The 25,443-nt window shown below is 36.0% G+C and overlaps 1 protein-coding gene and 1 long non-coding RNA gene across 2 annotated transcripts in view; one reads left to right on the top strand and one right to left on the bottom strand.

Annotated features, from left to right (window-relative positions):
- LOC145675151 (uncharacterized) overlaps nucleotides 1–25,443 on the bottom strand; it is a 363,179-nt gene that overhangs the window by 54,739 nt on the left and 282,997 nt on the right. Inside the window, exon 4 of the mRNA XM_081745521.1 lies at nucleotides 12,602–12,641. Coding sequence (XP_081601647.1) covers nucleotides 12,602–12,641 — 40 coding nt within the window. The remainder of the gene's footprint in view (nucleotides 1–12,601; nucleotides 12,642–25,443) is intronic.
- Nucleotides 1,070–9,349, top strand: LOC145676143 (uncharacterized). The gene is made up of 3 exons (XR_014129304.1): nucleotides 1,070–1,168; nucleotides 7,392–7,643; nucleotides 9,274–9,349. It is a non-coding gene; the product is annotated as an uncharacterized LOC145676143 (long non-coding RNA).

Raw genomic sequence — 25,443 nt, 5'->3', positions numbered from 1 at the left:
GCTGAGATTTTGCGTAATGCTGTTTGCTTTATGTCTGATGTGCGTAGAGAACGTTAGCGCACGGTCTAAAATCACTCCCAAATACTTAGCGTGTGTGGTGTGAGGAATGTGTGCGTTCTCATAGATTAGATTTCGAGGGGCGCGGATACGTCTCCTACTGTGTATAACAGTACAACTTTTGTCGGCATTTACTTTAATCCTCCAACGCAGGGATGCAAACAACCACTCGCCCACTCGCCCGGGGCGAGTGGTTAATTGGTGCGGGCGAGTCACTATTATTTATTTCAAACTATAAAGACTGGCATGTTGGCTAGTAGCTTTTTTCTTGGGCGAGTAAAATCTTCTTGCTTATTTGCATCCCTGCTCCAACGTCTGGCCCATCTCTGAAAACTGTTCAGTTGATGTTGCATATAGATGTAACACTGTGCAAGTGAATCTAGCAGTGTAACACTTTATGAATTCGACACTTATTTCGGTCGTTTTCTACTACTTTTACATGTCCCGGTAACGCCCCCCCCCCCATGAGACCTCCTGGTTCGAATTTTGGAAAAAAGAAACGCTTCGTCTTGGTCTGGTGCCTGGATCAAGGTAGGTACCCGTGACCAAAATTTTGAAACTCTCGATCCACTCGTCTGTTCCCCAGGCCACACACAGATACACAGACAGACTCATAGAATCTCTTTATTTTATTTGTATTAGATCAGATTAGATGATACCGGGATGCAGGCCCTTATGATACGCCACTGAGTTCAGTCTCTTAATACATTCGATATTATTTCTTACTCACCTGTTCTTCAATTCAACGATTTTTGGTGTTGCGCGTAATGAAGAGGATTTTTTCTTAAAAAATGGTCTACTGATTTAATTTTTAAAAGAAGGAAAAAAAGTACAAGAAAAAACTCATTGCGCATGTGCAAAAAGTAAGAAGATTTTCGCCTTCCCTCTTTCTCTTCCAATCGCTATTTTCTTTCTCCTCATTTCTTTTTCTTTCTTTTCCTCTCTCTTTTTTAATTAAGGTTTATCGAAAGTAATTGCTCAACCCATTGCCTTTAATTTAGTCTTGCTCAGATGTTGCTCGTATAGAGAGATAGAAAGCTTCTGGGCTGCAACAACTCCTTTCAGTTCTTTTCTTAACAACAGATGGAGCGTCGAACTCCTTTTGTGATTAGTAAGATACATACATTATACATTAGTAAATTCTTTACATTGCAGTTTATTTATTTCAGTTTCCTATTTGGTGAAAAAGTAACCTTCAAATTTAGTGCGTGAAGTGCTCCGGAAGTGAAAAGCTGCTTCTTGGTGTTTAACAACAAACAGTAATTGGTTTAAAAGTGCTTATAGTAGATACGGATTTGAATGGTTAATTCAGTGTAGTACTGCAAATTTGTGTCAGACCTCAAAATGTTCAGTGTTGATATAACCTTGTGAAGCAACAGGGGTTGAACAGCCAAGAAGGTTCATTGTCGCAGAAGCGAAGACTTATCAGATAATTGTGTAGTATAATAAAGACAAATACCCAGGAGAGGGGCATGGTGGCTAAGTGGTAGAGTGCTCGTCTTTGATGCAAGGGATCCCTGGTTCGATTCAAGACATTTGTGGTGAACAACATTGTATCACTTTCATTAATCATGGGGCCTCGGTGTCTCAGTGGTAGACTGTTCACTTCTAGTGCATGGAGTCCTTGGTTCGATCCCAGCTTGCGCCAAGTGAACTTCGTGGTGGATAAACACCGTGTATGGGGGTTTTTCTCCCGTTTCCTCCCAGTTTTTTCATTCCACTATTTCCTTCATTTCTCATCATCATCGTCTCCTTTAGCCTAGCTGGCACAGACACATAAAATCTCTTGAATGAACAAAAATAGGATCTGAGTTGATTTCAATGAAACTATTGGGACCACCAGAAATCATATACATTTCTTAAGTTTTAAGTTGCGTCAAATATTGTCCCCTGAATTTAACTTGTGAAGCATACAATGGACCCATCATGCTATTTATAAAAGAACTGAAAATAATTTAAACAGATGATGCTGCCCCAAAATATATTTCCCTAAGATGAAGCATAAATGTGATCCGAGTTCTACTTTAATAAAACATCAACTGGAACCGAAGAATTGTATATAAGAAATTTTAATTTTCATGAATTAAAGATCGTGACGGTGGAGGGACTGGGACGGATCCAGGAGGGGGCAGTGGGTTGTAATACAGCTACTTTTAAAAGCTCCAAACTCTGGGATGAGTTTTATTTATATTAAAATAAGAAAGTTTCCTTATCTGGAGGGGTGGCGATTGCCCCGATCGCCCCTCCTGGATGCGCCCCTGGGGAGAAACTATGTCCCAACTAAACCTCAATCAATCGAGAAAGTATATGAAGTTTAAATAGATTTCAAGCAGAAATCAGTAAAATTCAAATCGTTAAAATTTCAACTCATTTCATAGAAAAATAATTTCTCATATAAATCATAAGCTAAAATCCAAAGGTACTCAATATTGCATAAGCGTATCTATTCTATACATGCCTTAATAAAAAATCATAACTTCATTCTTTTTTTTATCTATCATGCACTCTATGATTCTATTTATAATTTTTCAACTCATTTAAATAATATTTTATCTAATTTTGATACACGTAAAAACCCAACGAAATGAGAACGCGAGAATGTTATATCGAGAAGATAAGTTTGGCTTTTAATTACCGATGTGAAAAGTTCATATGATTTCCCCCCCCTTAATTGTCTTTGTATATACCAAGGGTTAAAAGTGAAGGGGAACGTCTGGGGACGCCGTTCTCCCACTTCGAAAAAAATATGTATTGCGTCTCCCCAGTTTCTAAAAAAATTACAATGGGCAAAGATAGGTAGGGGCAACGGCGTGATGTCATTCCGCTATCTACCGTCCCCCCACCTTTTCAGAACCACTTTTACCCCTGTATATCCATATGAAAAGTTCTGTCCACACCTATGGGCTGTCAATTGACAAAGAGATCACCGCGTAAGTGTTCTGTATATGTTCGATTCCTGACGAATGTCTTGCATAGGTCCCTGATGGGTGTACTTCTTGTTAGGATCTACATTAATATGCAACTTTGAAGTTTCATTTAACATCGGTATTAAAAAGTTATTATTCCAAACTAAGAATCGAAGATTGCCCACCGAAATGACATTATACAAATTTAAAGCCATTAATGAGACGTTAAGCATACGGACGCTATTATTTAGTACAATGATATTAATCCAATATATTAGAACTTTTTCGAAAAAATCTCTAAGTCATAATTTAAGTGCATGGTGTATACAGAATTTCGTCAAGGGAGGAGGGTTCAGGCATTTTAGGAAACAAGCATTTCTTTTTTTGTAAATAGATCTTAATATGGAAAACGTTGATGACGTCTTATTGAAAATGTGTAAGGTCACTGTGTACACCAATAATCTAAGTCATAAAACATTGAGTCTTATATGTCCATATGAAATAACGTACGTACAATGTAAATTTAGATTTACATATAAAACAAGAAAATTATTGCATTGTCTTACACTATGTAAATATTTTACTTTAAAAAATACTTTTCCATTAGCCTACTGTTTCAAAATTATAGTATATCTCGTTAATAGCCTATCAATAAGAAATATTACTTTTACATATGAATGTTACATTTTAATACTACATTAATTGGAAGATTGATTGAAATTGTTTATTTGTTGCCTTATGCAAACCAGCAATACATCTCTGTAATGCGTGAAAGACTAACTAAGTAATATTGTTCAATGAATTTTAAAGAAATTTTGTTTTTGAAATGGAATGAAATGAAAAAAGGAGAGGTTAATGTAAAAATGGAAAGGTGGACTTACTGCGCTTGCGTACGTTAGAAACGCCACTCACTGGCGATCTCGTGAGCTTGCAGAAGTTAAATTATCATTGGATTTTCCCTTTACTTCTTCTTCTTCTTCTTCTTTTTTTTTTAAAAAAAAAAAGGTGACTCAGTTCAGAAATAGCAAAGAAGACAAAAATATAGAGAAGACAGAGAGGAAGATTAGAGTGAAGGGAAAGAGGGGAAAGTGAGGTTCAGAAGATAGATGACGCGAGTAAAAGTTTGGAAAACAAAGTTTTCCTTATTAGTCGCGGTTGGTGGAAACAAATGAAACACGTATCGATTTTTGTTCACTGATTCAGTTGGTGCACGTAACCGATAATAACAAATGACAGACGTTATTACGATCTTCATCCATCCTCGTTTTTGGTCATATCCGAAACCCCCCACTTCACCCCCCTCTTTCTCCATACACTCATATCACCAGTCCGTTCCTCCTACCCCCCAAAAAGATTAAATTTCTAGTATTGCCACAGTTTAGTTTTCTTTACTATCTCTTCGTTTCGTTCCCATATTTCAATATTTTATGCTTTTATAAAATTACATCTATTTCATTTGTCAGTTTAAACATTCATGGATTCACGGGTATACAGTACATCATTAGAACTTGTTGGGATTCTTATGCTAAATTTGATTTTTATGTATTTATTAAGAGTCTTCATCCCGGCGAAATTAAAATACCGCTGATTTTACAGTAATTTTGTGATATCTTCAAATAGATAAAAGATAATTGAAATATGGAACAAGAGCGCCCTAGGCAATATTATTTTGCGTGAGGTACCGTTATCACAAGGCACCTAGTGGCTTTCCGTTTTCAGCTGTATAGAAACGCGAAAATAAATGCCGATTTTCAAAATGGCTCGAAATCGAAAGCAGATAAGTGAGTCGTGATAACGGTTTCTCATGTAAAATAATATTGTCTAGGGCGCTCTTGTTCCACATTTCGATTATCTTTTATCTATTTGAAGATATCACAAAATTACTGTAAAATTAGCGGTATTTTAATTTCGCCGGGACGATGACTCTTAAGGATTTTGGGTTACCAAAACTTCTTTATACGATTATCGGTTTGTGTGCCCATCTGACCGGGAGACAAAAAACAATCCCAAAGACTACTTGATGGATCACAGCAATTTTGGTCAGCGTGCAGAAGGTAAAAAGTTACGAACCGTATTTGTTAATGGAGGTAATATCTAAACCGGAAGTGATAGAAATTACCCATTTCCGGTTTTAATGTTGATCACTATAGTGCAAAAACGGTAATAGATAGCGGGAAGTGGTTTCCCGCAATCGATTAAGTGCCCCAAAAGTATATTTCACTTCCCTTCTTCCCCACTAAAACCAGAAATGGTAGAAATACACAGCAACTTTCAGTTCTAATCTATAATAAAGCAGAATGTTAAAGAGGAGAGACAAAGAACAGGGGCGGCTTTAGGATTTTAATTTTGGGTAGGCCTGCTCCCTCACTTATGGATAGACTACCTATACACATTTGATTGGTTAACGACAGTAGGAAATTCCTTGAACGTAGTGGTTAATGCTATTTGTTTAATAATTATCTACCATAAACATAATCGTTTATATATTTTTCAAAATTTTTTGATGGGCCCGTGCTTACCCGGCCTACCTGCTAAAGCCGCCACTGACAAAGAACCGCTTTTTAAAAAAAAAAAAAAATCAATTTAGCATCATGACATCTTCTCTCTTAGCATTCTATTCAAACCGAAAGTGGCAAAAATAAACCAATTGAGGTTTTAACGTTGATTGCTATAAAGTAAAAGTCGTTTTGGCGAAAAGTTGTTTTCTGCCATCAATTATTCCATCGCTACTCAAATTTATCCATTAAAACCGGAAGTAGTAGATATCTTGTCTATTACTAGACGAAGAATAGAGACAAAAGTAAGCTACCTGACTACCCCATGTCAACAACAGTTTATTCATTTATAATTAATCCTTTCGCACCCAGCGAGACACATACGTCTAATGTACTTATGGAACGATACAATAGGAATATTACATTTTTTTCGATCATGTATCCATTAGTTTCAAATGTTCCTTGTTTGCTTGATTCTAGCTTTAGCCTATCAAAGGCTATTTTCAATGTTCTACGACATTTGTTACTAACTTAATAAGAAGAATGAGAGTGAAATGATTTACTATTCAACTTACCGTACAAACCAGAAATATGAACATTACGAACGAGTAACGGAAAATGACTAGGAATGTTCGAAGTATGGATTTAGAAGAATGGAGAAAATTAGCTAAGTGCAACGAAATTCCATTGAGGAACTAACAGCTAAAGCTGGGGTAAGGAGACAAGTTGTGAACGTAGTTTAAATAATAAATTATGAATTTATTTGAAAGGAAATAGTCTGATTATAGATGAAAGGTAAAGAGGGAGAGGAAGAACACTGCAATTAGTTTACTATATTGAAGAAGATAAATTCATATTAAAACAAAGGAACTAGTTGGGAATATGAAGCTTCTACATTTACGGCTAGTACGAGGTGTGTCAATTAAATAACGAGACTGTCCACCTCCTGTCGCGCCGGATCGTGTGGGGAGGTAGCTAATGATGTGTTGTTGATCTTGAACCTTCATGAGCAGCCACTGAGGGAAGTCCTAATCAAGCTGAGGGAAAGAATAAGGAAGAAGAGACCAGATTTGTGGAAGAACGATGCATGGATCCTCCACCAAGACAATGCGCCTGCCCATAATGCCCTTTCTGTGAAGCAGTTTTTAGCAGCCGAGTGCATTCCTGTTCTCGACCATCGTCCGTATTCCCCAAACCTCGCTCCCTGTGACTTTTATCTATTCCCAAACACATTTTCAGTCTGTGGAAGAGGTGAAACGAAAAACGGCAGAGTTGTTGAACAATGTGACATCTGATGACCTACCGCATTGCTTTGAACAATGGAAGGCACGTATGCAGCATGCAGCAGTGTGTATAGATAGGGAAGGGGAGTATATTGAAAGGGATAACAGTCAATTGTATCTTTCTTTGCAATACATCACATTTATGACACCAGTCTCTTTATTTAATTGCCATACCTCGTATTCCGTCAGTATTGATAGAGTGCTTATCGCGATCACGTTTTTCTCCACCATTTTCCAAGACTGTGTAATCAATCAATCAAGATAAACATGAATATATGATGAAATATGTATCTGTATATATGACGAAGAGCTAAACCTTGCTAAAACTCGTAAAATAAACTAGTAACATACAACGCCTACTGAAATGAGAACTAATACAAATAGCAGAAGTTGAATGTTAGAACATCAAGGTTTTTTGTTTCTTCTCTTTTGTATTATTCGTAACATAACGTAGTAGAAAATGAATAACGTAAAAAGTATTTTATTTTTTGAAAATGTACAATTGACTTTATTGCTTCCAAAATAACCGGAAAGAACTTGCACTACGCAATATTATGCTTTTGGTACTGTAAATCTAACTTTTTTTTTTTGCTTTCCTTATTTTTAATTCTTCTTTTGTTGTAATTTTATCCTTAAATTTTACGTTCCAGAAAGAATATCTTTGAAGAAACGTCCTTACAACCAAAACTTCTCAGAAACATACACTTATATGACTGCCATCTACCGCCAAAGCCATATAATAAAAGAAGAGAAAAACGGGAGCAAAGATGAAATGCTACAATGGCTGCCTATATATAAGGATAATGTTTGATGCAGAAGCTAGGCCCCGAGTTAAATCCTCTCTCATCTTGCAGACTAGTATGGATAACAGCATCATAGAATTTTGATTACCATTCTTAAAGGTGAGATGGTTATAGGTTTTAGTTTCGCCAAAAGAAAGAAGAAAAAAAAGTTTTATAAAAAAATATACATCTTTCTGACATGTCTTATTGGTCCTCATTGTATTACAACCCCTCGTAATATTTTCATTTTTTTTTCTTTTCTTGAATTTAAAAGGAAAAGGATATTGCTAAGCGTAGAAGTGTAGAAAGAATGCATTGCAAAACAGAAAAAGTTACAGAAAATACGAGAAAAACATCACGTGATCTTCAGTTTCTTCTTTGAGTTCCAAAGGTTCAATGGCTACTTTGCTGAAACACAAAATGTTAACGTACCCCCATTTGAGATCACTTGTACGTGAATGTTGTAATGACGCTAGTCTCCTGATGAAATGGGCACCCTGATGATGTTGGCACTCAGAATGCTTGATCTCAGCCTCAGTACGTAAAGTTGAGATTTGTTTAAGGCTGATGATCGATATAGCATGGGATTGTTTGACTTCAATAGCATTGAATGGCCATTCTTACTATAAGATTGAGAGGTTAGTGTTAGCGTAAGTTGGAAAGTCTGATGATCGATGTAGCATGGGATTGACTTGAATAGCATTGAATGGCCATTCTTACTATAAGATTGAGAGATTAGTGTTAGCGTAAGTTGGAAAGTCTGATGATCGATGTAGCATGGGATTGACTTGAATAGCATTGAAAGGCCATTCTTACTATAAGATTGAGAGATTAGTGTTAGCGTAAGTTGGAAAGTCTGATGATCGATGTAGCATGGGATTGACTTGAATAGCATTGAATGGCCATTCTTACTATAAGATTGAGAGATTAGTGTTAGCGTAAGTTGGAAAGTCTGATGATCGATGTAGCATGGGATTGACTTGAATAGCATTGAAAGGCCATTCTTACTATAAGATTGAGAGATTAGTGTTAGCGTAAGTTGGAAAGTCTGATGATCGATGTAGCATGGGATTGACTTGAATAGCATTGAATGGCCATTCTTACTATAAGATTGAGAGATTAGTGTTAGCGTAAGTTGGAAGTTGAGTGAAATGAAGAAAGGTAAATGTTAATGGGAGATGGGAGAGTAAATGTTAGAGTAAAATTAAGAGAGATGAGGTTGATGAGTAAATATTAGTGTCATGTTGAATTTAAGTAATGTTTAACTATTAGTGTACGATGGAAGTTAAATAATACTAAGGGAGTCAATGTTAGTGTAGGATTGAAGCTAAATGAAGTTGAAAGGTAGAATTGAGCAAACGGTTGAAGTTAAGTGAAATTGAAGAGTAAATGTTAGTGTAAGACTAAAGTTGAGTTGGGGTTGAAAGGTAAATGCTAGTGTAAAGTGGAACTTAAGCGAGGTTTGAGAGTGATAAACAGCGTGAAGTTGAAGTTTTTTTTTTTTAAAGGAAAACACTTATATTCAGTTAAAAAAATCTAACGGTCTAAATTTTGCAACTAGTAGAAATTCAGGAAGTAAATAGTCAGAATAAGCATTTTTTTTTCAAACCAATAACTCAAAAATAGTGCCACTACTGTAGATTGTAGATCGGTATACAGTATATTATAAAAGACTATACGAGGGTAAAAGTATTGAACTATATGAAAGCGAAGTATATGAAACTAACTTTTTCTACTGTGGTTTTTTCAGGTTTGAAATGGCTAACGTGTCAAACAAGAGCAGACAAGTGTGATTTGATACCTCTGTCGAAAGAGCTTGTGCCCCTTCCCCCCCAAAAAAATCACCAGGACTTTGGATATTGAAGTTACATCGTTCGCAACTGTTAAAGTTTAGATCGCCTAATTCAAACGTGGATGGCAAAGTATTTTGAAAGAACCACGAGAAGGATGTCCCAGTGACGGCAACAACAGCGGAAGTACATCCAACATGTGCTAGATATGTTTATGAATAATCATCGCGTGACTGCGGAAAATATCTCCGAATGTGTAGACATTTCGACACACATTATCGAAAGATGCACTATATGTTGCGCTGTCTGTGGCAAGAGTTCGATTATCGTGTTAACATTTGTCGGTCACACATGGTTCCCACATAAAATGAGTGTTGTTGAAAAAAAACTAACAATTTTACTTTTTAAAATTATGTATTTTCTTACTTTGTAATGCTACACATAGAGAAAAATAATGTATGTGACTTACGTTAAAACGTAGGTTACATGCGTAAATCCTGTAGTTTTTGGACGTAACGTACGACTATAAGGAACACCTGGCAGCAATGTATAACTGAAAAAGTATATGTTTCATAATAATTTCCGTATACCGGCAATGTATAACTGAAAAAGTATATGTTTCATAATAATTTCCGTATACCGGCAAGTGTACCGTCTATACGTATTTTCCGTATGAAACAAAGAAATGTATATAGGTAGTCAGGATCTCATATGAAAATGGACGTATATAACATATAGCTGACGTATATGTATGTAATATTCGAAACACTGTTAGATGCAAGACATCCTACAGCGGCATGGTATAGCATCTAGGCGGGAAAAGGGTAGTAGGCTACGTATGTAGCATAGGATAATGTATGTTCCGTACAGATTTCTGTAGTAAACTTAAGGATTCTGTATATTTGTACAATATACAGCTGTCCGGATAACGGATTTTCCTCAGTGTACTCGTTTGGCTACAATATTTTTTTCAAGGCGTTTCCGGATTGTATTGCATAGTATGTATAAAACAAATATATATATATACACATAAGTGGATGTTACAATAAATAGACTGTACGTTATACAAGTTAAGACTACAAGTTATACGTAGTTATAACGTATAGAAGTTAGAAGCTTGTAACCAGCGTACTTCACGATATAGAATCTAAGTTGATTGCCTTTCTACTCTTTCAGATACCTCAGAAGATATTTTATTTTTGCTATCTACAAAATCGTATAATCCGCTTTTCCTACCCTTGGTTATAGACACTTATACATGCATCAATAATACTAATACTAGTAGAATACCAAGAAAAAACTCCCAACTTGAAAAAAAATAGGAGCCATTTCCAAAATAATTTGTTTTTTCAATGCTATCAGAATTTATGGCTTTCATAATCCAGAAAGACGGCTTCGTTGTCTTGAATTCTTCTTCTGCATTTTCTTCGCTTTATTCTTCAATGTCTCTTCTTTTTCTTCTTCTTTTGGAGCATTTTTAAGTCTACTTTTATCTTCTAACTGGCTCCTTTACTAGCTTTTTTCTTCTTTTTATTCTATCCCTTCTTCCTCTTTTTCTGTGTGTGTGTGATTTTTTTTTCGTTTCTGTTCCTCCTTGTCCCATCCTCTTCTATTACTTAAGCCAAGAGCCCTCTCCTCCTCTCGTCGAACATTGATTTATAGGAAGTCCATATCTAATGTCTTCCACCAATCACTTTGATTGATACGTGCACTAATACCCCTATACACTTCGTCTAATTGCTTCAGCGCTACGACTTATTTTTCTTTGTTTCTTTCTTTTTTTAACGCCAAAAGAAAGAGGCCTACGTTTTGACAGCATTTTCTACTCCCGTATGCATGTATGCTTACGTACAGGGTATTTTCGTAGGATTTCTGGTAAGAAAATACCTAAGTCCATTTTTTCTACTATTACTACTACTACTACTACTACTACTACTACTACTACAGATAATTAGTGTTTCCTAAAAGACGAGTTCAGGCTGCCTCGTCTCAAAAATGTGTAGTAAAAGTGATGTCTTCTTTCGAAAAATGCTCTTTCTTTCTTTTTTTTTTTTCTTTTTTTTTTTTTTTTTTAGTAAATATTGATAATAAGCCTATACATAATTCTTGTATCTCGATTAAGCTTTCGTTATACGTATATGACCTATGTCAAAACACCATTCCACAGATATTCATTTATTCCTCATCTACCAATGGTCTTCTCATTGTATAATTGTACCAAATAAACCTACACAAGTCCTCGTACAATAAGCGTGTCCCTCACACAACTACATTATACCTTTCATCTCACCAGCGACTGGATGTATATAACTCATAATTGAATGTATATAATTAATCCTACACTGAGAAAAATCCGTTTTCCGGACAGCGGTATATTATACGAACATGCGGAATCGTTATATTTACTACAGAAATCAGTACGGAGCATACATTATCCGTATGCTACATAGGCACTGACTTTAGGTGTTACATCATGCCGTTGCAGGATGCCTGACATCTAACAGTCTTCCATATATTACATACGTATACGTATGTTACATACGTCAACTATATGTTACCTCTATCTGTATGTCAGATTCTGACCGCCTATATACAGTTCTTTCGTTCGTACGGAAAGTACATTTATTCAAACCTCTTGTACGAAAAGTACGCATAAAATATACTTTTTCAGTTATACGTTTGCTGTACGTTAAGTCCAAAAACTGCAGGATTTACACATATAACCTACGTTTTTACGTAAGCCACATACGGTTTTTTCTTCTCAGTGTACTACTGAGCTTCCTCGTAGATACAAGGTTAACGATTCTTCGGTGTGAGAGCCCTGGTTCGATTCTCGTTTGGAACATCATGTGGTTCGGCTATCACGTGAAGTTGAAGGTCCACATCTCATATAACCTCAGTTCTGAATGAACTCTAAACTCCAAATCAACAAGTAAGCTCGATTATTTCAAATAATTTTATCCAATATTAATTACTATAATATAATACCTACATTTCTTAATTGTGTAAGCAAGAGTTAGTGTCTAAAAGTTCTTGTTTATCAAAGCTGTATATATATATATATATATATATATATATATATATATATATATATATATATATATATATATATATTGTTATGAACAAAAATATTTGAAAGCCAAAGAGCTTCACTGGTACACACACTACAGTAATCTTAGATAATTCAGGCTGATTTAAAACGTTTGCTAATTAAACGAAAAGGTAATGTATATGCTTTTTTTTTTTTTTTTTTTTTTTTTTACTTTTGTCTTTGTTATTAGTACTTACCTTGTTTATCAAGTCGGTAAGAACAGCATAAGTTCTTGACCTGGAATAAATCATAAAGAAACATTAATTATAGGAAAATGGGTCATTATATACAGTCTGTATTATTAGAAGACTAGAAAATGCCTAAATAGAACACACTCATGTTTTGTCTAGCTGATGGTTATTATTATTATTATTATTATTATTATTATTATTATTATTATTAACATAATATTGTACAGAATATGAACACTTTAAGACGTAAAAAAATGAGTTTACAAATATTTCCTTTATCAATTCTCACAGTGTTTGTTACGCCTTGTACTGGTAGGTATAAAGGTGTCCATGTTTGGTTATACAAAGTACTTTCATAACAAACTGTAAAGGATAACTGATTGAGAATATTTAGTCCAAACTCGAAAAAGTGAGAAAATGAGTTATCATGAGCCTCATTGAGGATATTTAAGCTGAGCTCGAGAGAGTGCAACAATGAGCTGTCGTAAGCCTCGTTGAGTATATTGAGCCCGAGCTCGAGCTGTTGCGAGAATGAGCTATTGCGATCCTCATTGAGGATACTAAACTCGAACTATTCAGAGAGAATGGAAGAATGAGCTATAGTGAGGCTCATTGAGGTTATTGAACTCGAGCTGGAGTGAGTGTGAGAATGAGTTATCGTGAGCCTCATAGAGGATATTAATCCCGAGAGTGCAAAAATAAACTATTGTGAGAGGATATTAATCCCGAGTTCGAAAGAGTGCAAAAATAAACTATTGCGAGCTTCATTGAGGATAGTAAGCTTGAATTCGAGAAAGTGCAAGAATGAGCTAACCAGGGGCGGATCCAAGGGGGTCGATCGAGGCGATCGTCCCCCCACCCCAGAAGAGAAAACTTTCTTATTTGATATAAATAAACGCATCCATAAAAAGTTTGAAGCTTTTAAAAGTAGCTCTAAGTAGCATTATTACTACCGACCGCCCCCCCCCCCAGAAGTCCGTCCTGGATCCGCCCCTGGAGCTAACATGAGCTTCATTAAACATAATGAACCTGAGCTCGCGCGAGTTGATCCCCGATTGCAGCTATTGGTGCTAGTTGAAGTGTAACTCCTCTTGTCAATACTAGTATTGCTCCCGAAACGAAACGAAACGGAAAATAAGGTTTTCTCGTATCGTATCTTAAATTTTGTAGAAATCTCGTGTCATTATGATTCTAGAAGAATTTTTTTCTTTTTAAATTTGATCTAGAAGTTATCTGAATCCTTTCTTCTATAACGTGAGAAACACAAAGGGAGAGATATAATATTCAAAAAACATTCATTACTGGAGTATATTGTGTATATTGTGTATTCATTACTGGAGTGTATTGTGAGACGCTGATAAATGTTCTTCGGTGTGTTCATTATTATTATTATTATTATTATTATTATTATTATTATTATTATTATTATTATTATTATTATTATTATTATTATTATTATTAGGCCTATTATTATTAAGTATTCTGTCTTTCGGCATGTCCTGGGACTAATGAGGATTTTTTTTTTGCAATTTTAGATTTGTGCCTGGAAATGTTTCCTCCACATTTCTCGATCTTCAACTTTTTCTTTTAACTCCCAATATTTCTTCTATTTTTCAAATTCTATTTTTCAATTGTGTTTTTCTTCTTTCTATTCTTCTCTTCCTTCCATCTTTCCTTCTATGACGGTGTGAAGAAGACAATTTCTTCACAAGATGTGTCGAATCCAATTGGCCTTCCTACGAAGGATGGTGGATAGAAGTGTCCTCTTCTCTCCTATCCGTTTCAAAACATCTTCGTTTGTTGCTTTCTCTGCCCATTATATCTTCTTCATTTTCCTTCAACACCACATTTCGAAGCTCTCCAAATATTCTTTCTCTAACTTACGTAATGTTCAAGTCTCTGAACCATATGGTCCAATACTCCATATATAGCACAGTGTGTTCATACAATCAGTTTACTAATTTATCGTGCTTATACTACGAAATTTGTAACACTAAAACATTGTTTTGGTATGTAAGATTTGGGTGAACTAGTGTTGCTTACGGAATGTTATGTTTCTCGTTTCGCCTCGAATTAAAAAAAAGTTATGTGGGCTTAGTTGCGTTGTGTGAATGAATTTAGAAGTTGTATGAGTCTTGTCTTGTTTTTTTTACTCACACGTATACTGTAGTTTTATGTACGAGATACAGAAACACTTATGATATTTTCCCGATAGTAACTTCGTATCACATACAAAAATCGAAAAAATAATAAAAAGTTGATGCATTATTTTTCTTCCTATCGCATATTCTTATAATGGGCGGGGTTATATGGACAAAGATTTCAGTAATAGAGGCAGGAGAGCGAATAAACGCAAAATATATACGTAGCATGTGCGCGGATAAACTATTAAGAGAAATAATCTTTATCTCTCTCAGTGTTGGTTTTTTTTTTTTTTTTTTTTTGTAATAGAATGGCCAATTTTATGTTTAAGACATTTCTCGGTCACCGGACTTTTCATACATACAAACACGAACATTATCCCACACTTATACAGCTATTAGTGTTTCTTGTTAAGTTGCGTGACAGTAGAGAATTTGGCGGATTTTCCAAGCTTATTTGATTCTTAATCTCCGGGCATGGACTTCCAACTTCTCTAATAAAACGGAAGAACAAATATGAATTGTGTTTCCTAAATCTCCAAAAACTATGCCTTTCTCATAAAATATTTTAGAAATGTTGCATGCAATATATCCCTTTGATATTACCAGCATATTGATTAAATATTTTGCTAGTATTATTATTATTACAACTAGTAGAAAAAGGAGGCCACGAAATACGTATTGTTACTACAAACATGTTACTTCAATATGAATGTTTCGTATACTTGGGTTAAAATAAAGGAAAATGACGCATATCCATGAGGAATAAATATTGATCTCAAAAGCAAACGCGGTGAATTTAACTCCGTATCGATGGATATGTATTAGTCAACACTATAGACAACCTATAGCGTACCAGAAGCCGAAGATTTGAGGGAACAACTAGTTACAATTAAATACAGGGTATTTTAAACTATTTTTTAAAAGTAGCTCTGACGTTAGGGATGCGCACGAGACGAGTCGAGACAGGATTTTCCTGACAAAATTCGAGTCGAGACACGGCTCTTCCAATAGAGAAATATACATTTTTCGAGTCGAGACATCACTTTTACAGCACATTTTCGAGTCGAGACAGCCACAAATCTTGTCTCGTGCCCATCCCTATCTGACGTCAAAAACAATTGTAGTTATGCAGTCTGATATAAGCTAAATAAAGTGTTTGTTTGTGTGTTTGCCTGTGTGCGGCCTGGTCACGGATACCTTGGTCCAGGTCCCAGACCAAGACCAGGATTAAAAAAAAAAATCGAACCAGGGGAGTCTTAGTGGGGACGTAATCCAAAATGACCGGTATTAGTGTCAAATTCATAGTTTTTGTGGTCGCTGAGATCAATGGTGACACTTCCATTAGCGATGACTTTCAAATTCAGCTACCATTGTATGCGGGCCGGGGGTCACCTGCAGGGGGGGTACCAAGACATGTAAAAATAATCCAAAATGACCCATATTAGTATAAAATCCATAGTTTTAAGGGTCGCTGTGATGAATAGTAATACTCCCACAGGCGTTGAATTCCAAATGCAGCCCCCATAGGCTGGAGGCCAGAGGTGTTTCTTTTTTCAAAATTTGAACCAGGGGGTCTCAGGAGGTGTTTGCCGGGATATGTAAAAGAAGTAGAAAATGACCGATATTCTTTTTCTTTCGCTGTTCAGTTTGTTTATATTGATATTTTATCTGATACATGCGAAGAATGGATATTTCAGCTAGTTCAGAAATAAAAGCATAAAAGATTTTAAAATCTACATTATTAGCATTTAAGGTTGGTTTAAAGGGACAAATTTTGCCGATAGATGGCACTACAGTTTTCGTATCTCTCCCATGTATTTTTTATCTTTCACGAAAATTCACGATTTTTTTTACAAATTTCAACCTACACACTTCAAAATGTTAGAAAAGGAACTTCATAATCTATCAAAGGAAAAAATCCGTGCCGATTTTTTATTTGGAATTTTCTTCATTGTTGAAATGGCTTGATTGTTGTAATGGATATCCAAACCTTTAAGAATGGAACTGTTTGAACAATGAAGAAAATTGTAAATAAAAAATCGGCACGGATTGTTCCCTTTAATAGGTTATGAAGTTCCTTCTCTAAAAATTTGAAGTCTCTGGGTTGAAATTTATAAAAGAAATTGTAAATTTTCGTGAAAGGTAAAAAATACATGGGAGAGATACGAAGACTGTAGTGACATCTATCGGCAAAACTTATCCCGTTACACTAACCTTAACGGGAAGAAATTGTTCAAAAATTAAATATAGATCAATGGTTAGATCTTATTGGGCTGTACAAAATAATAATAATAAAGCTCATGTGTAGTTAGCGAATTGAAATGAAATGTTCAGTTTAACGTCCCACGATTATCGTCTTTAGGCTATGTAAAGCAAGTGACTGATGATGGAACGAGAAAGTGGGAGGAAATGGTGGTATCCCTAGAAAACCCACACGACGTTCACCACAAACTTACTTGGCTGGGATCGAACCAAGAATCCCACATACAAGAGATAAGCGCTCTACCAGTGAGCTACCGGGAGACCCCTCATGTGCAGTTAGTTTTAAAAAGAATCGAAAAGAACTACACTGAGAAACAAAATTGTAGGTGGCGTACTTACAAAGGTAGGTTACATGTGTAATTCCTGTAGTTTTTGGACTACAGGTACAGCAAACGTATAACTGAAAACGCATGTTTTATAATACTTTCCGTATAAGTGTTCCATCTATACGTACTTTCCGTATGAAACAAATTAGGCGGTCAGGATCTCACATACAAATGGGCGTATATGACATATAACTGAGGAATGTAACCTAAGTATATGCATGTGATATACGGAAAATTGTTAGATGTAAGACATCCTGCAACGGCGTATGTAGCGTATGGATAACGTATGCTCCGCACTGACTTCTGTAGCAAGAGGATTCCGTATAGAAAATATTTATACAATGTACTACTGGCCGGAGAACGGATTTTTTTAGTGTAATTAATTTGTAAACCTAAAAATTCATGTTGCCCCAGAACCATACCATGTATCAGGGGCGGATCCAGGGGGGATCAGGAAGATTGCATTATCTTGTAAAAATGTTTGACCATAAACTTGTCAGCAATAGAGAGACTTGCATCAGTGGAGAACAGTTCAGGATCATCAACTACAGAGAAATTAGTTATTTCTTTATCTATTATTCATTTAAAGAAATTAAATATTTTTTCGTCTCCCCCTAGAAGAGGAAACTTTATTTTATATATATATATAAAACTTATCCCAGTGTTTGGAGCTCTTAAAAGTAGCTCTAAGTAGCAGTATTACAACCCACTGCCCAAGGCCGCCAATCCTGAGGGCGGGGGGCCCGGCCCTTCTCAAATCTCATGTGGGCCCCCGCATTGTATTTATGAATATATAATATTTGACATTGAAATTCAATTTGTTTTAAAATCCTCATATATGCCTTCTGCATCTGAATGGGCCCCCCAAAATTACAGAGAAAACGGCGCCCTTGCCTCTCCCAGAAGTCCGTCCTGGATCCTCCCCTGCCATGTATTGAGATGAAACTGATACTGAAACAAACCCTCATTACACTCTTCATTAGGATACTAGCAAAAACGACAATACATACGAGCATAGCATGTTTAATGAGACAGAATTATTACCAATTTCTAAATTGTAATTATTGTCTAAATAAAATATGGTCCAAAGGTAAGAACTATTTCAGTTGATTGAACACACCGCGTACTGGTAAATGTTTGTTTTGCGGGTGGTTCGATGTTCTGCAACAGATGGCAATATTACAAGACACTTCGTCTATTTAATATTGAACTGTTATTAGAACAATATTCTGCACCCGAAAAACGATAAAACTATAACTAATTTTTGACTACTGTCACCTATACGTATTCTCAGAAAAAAAAATGATAAAGCTAAATTGTTTTCATAAGAAACGAGAGAATGTAAATGAAATATGAGATCAAATGTTTGGGCTACATCACCATTTCTCAGCCTGGGGGGCGCAACCTCAAAGGGGTCTCGAGAGAATTTCATGGAGGTCGCGAAGATAAGCGGAAGAGATAAATATAATTAGAATCTAATACCGGAAAATATTTTTAACTAGAATATTTTGAATTTTGTTCCGATAGGTATATTTTTATTTTTATACATACTGTTAAGAACAACAAAAAGTACTTCTACGTACTAAACATTTTCAACGGGTGCAGAGTTGTTTAAAAATCAATTTAAATGAAATAGGTACGATTTGAAAGTAATAAGAACTGCATATTGAAATACCGGAAACAAATGCAACAAAACTTATATATTGAAATACAATTAAAATTGAAAGCATAATAAGAGCTGAGACCATCGAGAGTGGGAACTTTGTCGCTTGCTCTCATGATTTCCCGCCAAAATCCTTTGTCTGCTAATATAACGATGAAAAACGCTAACATGCCGACTTCCATGACTACTTCAAGACAACAAGAAAGAATCTGCACCATGTGTGGTTCCTTAGATCACTTACGCACGGATCATCCAGAATGTAATAGATGTCGTGGCCCACACACAGTTGCTGATCACCTCACCATGGAAGAAAATAAGACTTTGAACGTACAATACATGTCGCCAGTTTTTACTCGAAGCTCTTTAGTGCCGCCCGACGATCCAAAGCTGCTCGATCTTAACACTAACGGAAGAAAAGGCAAATGCTGCCGCTGCCTGGGACCGCATGAATATTCCGAACATATAATCTTCTACGACGAGAAAGATCAGAAAAGACCAGCTCCTGTTCAGAATGACGCATCGACTGCAAACCAATTTCAACCTGCCAAACAGGCCTGCCGGCCCTCACCGCCTTCAACACCGACGCCACTTGCTACTACCAACAAATTTGCGGCTCTTTCTAACGCCGAAGATACTACTGTAGATATGACTCCTGAGGATGATATTCCCACCGCTCAAACTCCAGTCTTCCCTCCCCGCCGCCGAAAGATTAGAAATTTTTATATTTATGACTTTCCACCAGACAAGGCGTACAAAGTCAGCCATGGCGCTACTGCCCTCTGCAGTGAAATACCGTACTGTGCAGTCACTAAGGACACCTTAAAATTTCAATGTAACAACCAAGAAGATTACCAAAAACTGATCAAGTTCTGCAACGAATACAACTTCACCTACTCTATGGACACTGTACCACTGGACCGCCATCTTAAAGTTGTGATTCGTCATCTTCCTATTGACACCCAGCTCGGCAACATCAAGACTGACCTTACTAACAGAGGCTACGACGTGCTAAATGTACAACAGATGACGGGAAAGCAAAAAGCGCCACTTCCGCTTTTTCTTGTAACGCTCAGCAAGACACCCAAAGCTCAAGATATCTACGATCTAACCTACCTCGAATTCTACAAGATCTCCGTAGAACCTTACAAAGCGAAAAAATTCATTCAGTGTTACCGATGTCAGCGGTTGGGGCGCACTCAATCGTTCTGTGCAGCAAAACCAAGATGCATGAAATGTGCGGCCGAACATTACACCTATCAATGCACCAACAGCTCATCCTCCAAGTGTGCTAACTGTGACCAAAGCCACGGGGCGAACTTTAATGGATGTCCGCTACTCAAGAAGATTCAGTCTCGGAGGGCCCCACCGGCCCCCAAGCTCACCGAAGAAGACTTCCCATCGCTACCCACAAATGCACCACCATCACCTCAGACACCGACATCTCGCAAACCAACCTATGCTCATAAAACCTCTGAACGGAACGATCCTACAGATAAATCTTCTGACAAAGGTTCATGTCTGCAAGAATTACTTCAGCTGCTCCGAGACCTTCCATTTACTGCCTTCCTTAGGGCTGTCAAACTCAAGATGTCATCAATTCGTCAAGCAACAGACAAATTCAGCAAATTGGCCATTCTCTTGGAAATTCTTACTGACTTCATCTAAAAATCAGCACATGCACATCAGACGAACAGGACCACACCTTTATGAGGACCACGCCATAACGAAGCTCATTGGTTATACCAACAACCAATCACGATTCGCCTGCTATCAAATACCATCTGTTCCTCCTTTAGCACCAGACGCTCTTCGATTTCTTCAACACCATCTGCTCTACGTCGCACTTCGCAGAACTCTCACTCCCTGATTTTGAACACCTATACCCGCAGAAATCAGCGACAGTTGCTGATTCGACTGTCAATCATGGAGACACACTTCAAATCCTATCTTCACCACAAATACGAGGCAGGGGCTTTAGGTTGCCCGGAACTCAGTACCGATTAACTTGTCAAGATAGAACTGCGAACTGCGAACTGCGAATTGAAAGCTAATGAGATAGATAAGCATGGTGTGATTTTACTAGTGCGACAATGTCTGCTTCAATCTTCGTGACGCACATTATCAAGTCATTTTCAGCTGATAAGCGATTTATTGTCTTTGTTTTAATGCTTACCATGGAACAAAAACCTACTTAGCACAAGTACGATGTAGCAAATGGAATTATTACTTTTAAAGCAGCAGATATCAGACCAGGATATTTTTCTCTCCTCATCAGGCAGAACTTGTGTAAGTCTTCGTTACAGAAAACCAGTTGCAGGGACTTCTCGCACGATAATTTTATTAGTTGGTCAAGAAGTTGTGTGCTTAGAACAGCTACTTGGAAGGCCTCTTCAATGAAGGGGTTTAATATGCATCTTGAATCAGCACTTTCATCGGAGGATATATATTACTATTACTCTATCCACTATATACAAGAAATATATTCTAATACACCTATTTATTGTTAATACTATAGAAATAGATGGATATCGTGAGATCTCCGCAATAGGTAGGCCTATATTAAAAAACCCACACAAGCTTATTACAAACCAGAAATTACATGGGGGATGCTGCCAACAGGATGTAATAAAATGAGAGCCGAGATAGGAATTAGGTTGAGAACCACTGGCCTACATAAATCATTTCTCTGCTAAAGCAAAAACGTATCTTATTAAAAAAGTGAATAAATGTCTGTAGAGTTCTGACGTTTTGAGAGGGGCGAATCCGGGCCCCGTTGATGCGCTCTTGTTGAACTAAATAAAATAGCATATGCCTCAATGATACATTCTTATTTCTAGTTTTCTAGAAAATAAAATGTTTGGAGGAATGACTCTAATTGCTAATATTATTCTGCTGGAAGAAATTGTTTAGTTTTGCACTGTATATGTAGCAGAATATAAATAACTAGCATATTACATGTATTGTTAAATATTTTCCCACTTTAATTGACCTAAACAAATTTAAAGCACGTCAAATTATGCACATTCTACTTGCAAAATAACAAACAAATAAATAAATAAAATAAAATAAAAAGTGAAGGAAATGTTAAATAATATTTCAATTGTGAAATGTTTATTTCAGAGAACACTTCACGATATATCAGAAAGAAGCTACGTTATTCAAGCTTACGAAGCCTACATGAAACAACTTGCGCGATCCAAATCATGAATCTTCATGTTCCATACTACAAAGCCACCGCAATTTGTGCCATGTATGAATGTATGTATGTACGGTTTGTACGCATGTGCATATGTAATACTTCAATTAAAAAACTTTTATAAAGTTAAAAAGAAAAAAAAAGGAAAAAAGTTGATGCGGCACACCTGCATTTTATATGACAAGCCATCTTTTTCGCCCACTATAAGGCATTTGCAATATCAGCTGCTTCTTATATACTGTTGGGACATAACACATACTTACATCTTACTGGTCCAGGGTCAGAGAATAAAACGGATGCAGCTGTATTACGCTAAGAAAAATAGAGCATGAAGAATAAAACGTTCTCAGAGACTGTCTACGCTGCCACCCAGAAAACACCTGGTAGCTGGTCTCTCGGAGGCTGTACGTCTACAGTGTATATTGGAGGAACATAACTGTCTTCGCGTACATGATGGTCAGTCTACATTAAGCAGCTGCTTCCATATAGCTAATCTTTGTGACGTAGATTCCTTCTAAATTTGTTTTTCATTTAGTTTCTTCTGATAGCGAATACATACTCTAATTGAGAACACGAAGAACAATGAAATTCTGGAGTGTAAACATTGCCCCCCCCAATATTTTCATGTGTTTCCCATTTTGTTGTCTCTAGCTAAAAAAAAGTTTACACAATACATTAAGATGCAGTCACCTGAATATATATAGATCAGTGGTTCTCAAACATTTTAAGTAACAAGCAAAGAGTAACTTAGTTCTTGTAGCTTCGGGTTAGAGACGAGTGTCCATGTCAGCAGCGATGATATATGAGATGAACACCTACAGCTAAGCATGTGATACGAAACACATGAGCCCCACCGGAACTCGAACCCCGGTCTTCTGCGCCAAAGACGTGTAGGCTAATCATACAGATATTTTTGCCCACGAGAAGTACTCTTCTTAATTTGAAACGAGACGAGACAAGAAATATACGGGGTTTGAGTCTCGTGGACAACACTAGTTCATCTGTCTTAAATCTCATATACTGTTTTACATGATTTATAGTATAAAAACTAAAAATAGATAAATACATTGTACGAAGACAATGAAAAACATTTATCAACGTTTAAAGATACTTAAGAGTCTTCATCCCGGCGAAATTAAAATACCGCTAATTTTACAGTAATTATGTGGTATCTTCAAATAGATAAAAGATAATCAAAATGTGGAACAAGAGCACCCTAGACAATATTATTTTACACGAGAAACCGTTATCACGACTCACTTATCTGCTTTCGATTTCGAGCCATTTTGAAAATCGGCATTTATTTTCGCGTTTCTAAACAGCTGAAAACGGAAAGCCACTAGGTGACTCGTGATAACGGTACCTCACGCAAAATAATATTGTCTAGGGCGCTCTTGTTCCATATTTCAATTATCTTTTATCTATTTGAAGTTATCACATAATTACTGTAAAATTAGCGGTATTTTAATTTCGCCGGGATGAAGACTGTTAAGATGATTTTGAGTTGAGGCTATATGAGACGGGACCTACTGATTAACGTGGAATGCGAACCACGTGAGTTCCCGCTGGAAATAATACACAAATCATTACAGAGCATATTAGAATAATACATTTGGTTTATACATTTTGTTCTATCACACCTTTCGTGGACTTCTCGTGACGTGGAACCGTTCTGTAGCTTCTAGATGAAATGAAGAAAAAATACCTTAGGGTATAAATTTTGTACAGTCAGCGACAAAAGCCTCTTTCTGTTTGATGAAATTAGTTTCGTAAATAACTTCAGAACGGAATGACAATTTGAGTACAGTTTTCAGTAAATTAAAAAAAGAATGTAATTTTCTGTAAAAAAAAAAAAAAAAAAAAAGTTTCAACCAGACCACCAATATTCTCAAAATAAATTGTATCAAACGGAATGAACTTTTGTCGCTGACTGTACATAAATTTACAGAATGTAACGATGAAAATTTCGGAGCAAGACGAGAAAGAATTCGGAGAGAATCGAGACGGGACGAGACTTCTGCACATGTAGTCACGAGGGAGCCCTGTGAAGTTTTCAATAGAAATAATATATGTCTGTTAGTGAAACATTTATTTTACCAAATGTGAACAAAATCGCCTGAGTCATTTTTTTGGGGCATCATTGGAAAAATAACTTACTCCTAAGAGTAAACTACTTCTTGAGGATATTCTCCAGAAAAGCTATTCATACTATGTTATTATAAGGTTGTCATTAATATATTGATGCATCGTTTGAACCACTTTGAGAAAAATCAAATTTTCGATTTTGACCCTGCAGAAATTATCCATATTTTTGGCGGTAGAAAGAAAATTTGACACATTTCCCCTCCTCGAGAGTCTTATAAAAATTTAAAGTTTAAAATCTGGTTTGGATACTTTCAACGATATGACCTCCAGTAGTGAGTCAATACATTAGGATGAACTCAATTCCAAAAGCCACTGTTTCGATATGTAGGAGCCATGAATCTTGTAAGTCTGTTGAAATCTCGAATTCGTTTTTTGTTTTTTTTCTTTTTTTTAACGATCACCGAAGTTTCTTGTCGTCTGTTGTCGCTCGAAAATAAAAATGGATACCCTGTATAATAGCCGACTGCATGGGAACTCCGGGACTCAAGCACTCACGCCATAATTATAATAGGTGCTTCAAGTCAACCAATGAATATATCATATATGTAATTACATTATGCAATCTTAAAACTGGATAACAATGAGTAAAATTCATTACCAGCTCTGTGCTCTATAATAATAACAACTCGTATTCAAAAACGAACGTAATTTTTTGAAATTATTGTTTAAATAACTTGAAGTTTGATATCATATTTCTTTTGTGTTTGTATAAACTACAAGTAAGTTGTGTCATTTTCAGCATTCAATCAAAATATTCTCAAATGTCTTAGTAATGATTGATTGTAATCATTATTACTTTAACATTTTTCTAGTTCTTTCTTTTGAGTAATATTAATAAACACACTTGAAATGGAGAAAGGAAATCTCAATGTTTAAGTTACGTTCAATTTAAGGTTTCGGTAATCGAATAATAATAATAATAATAATAATAATAATAATAATAATAATAATAATAATAATAATAATAATAATAATAATAATAATAATAATAATAATAATAATAATAATAATAATAATATTTATTATAACTTTTTGGGGGCCTATTCAGGCACAAAAACTCATGTTATCAATTATGTGCAAATTCTCATTGCTTATCATTAATTAGCCTAAAA

This window comes from Thermobia domestica, chromosome 18 (assembly GCF_964235325.1).
Source record: "Thermobia domestica chromosome 18, izTheDome1.hap1.1, whole genome shotgun sequence".
Lineage (NCBI taxonomy): Eukaryota > Metazoa > Arthropoda > Insecta > Zygentoma > Lepismatidae > Thermobia > Thermobia domestica.
The sequence above is the reverse complement of the archived record's forward strand: the minus strand, read 5'-3'. Positions and strand labels throughout refer to the sequence as shown.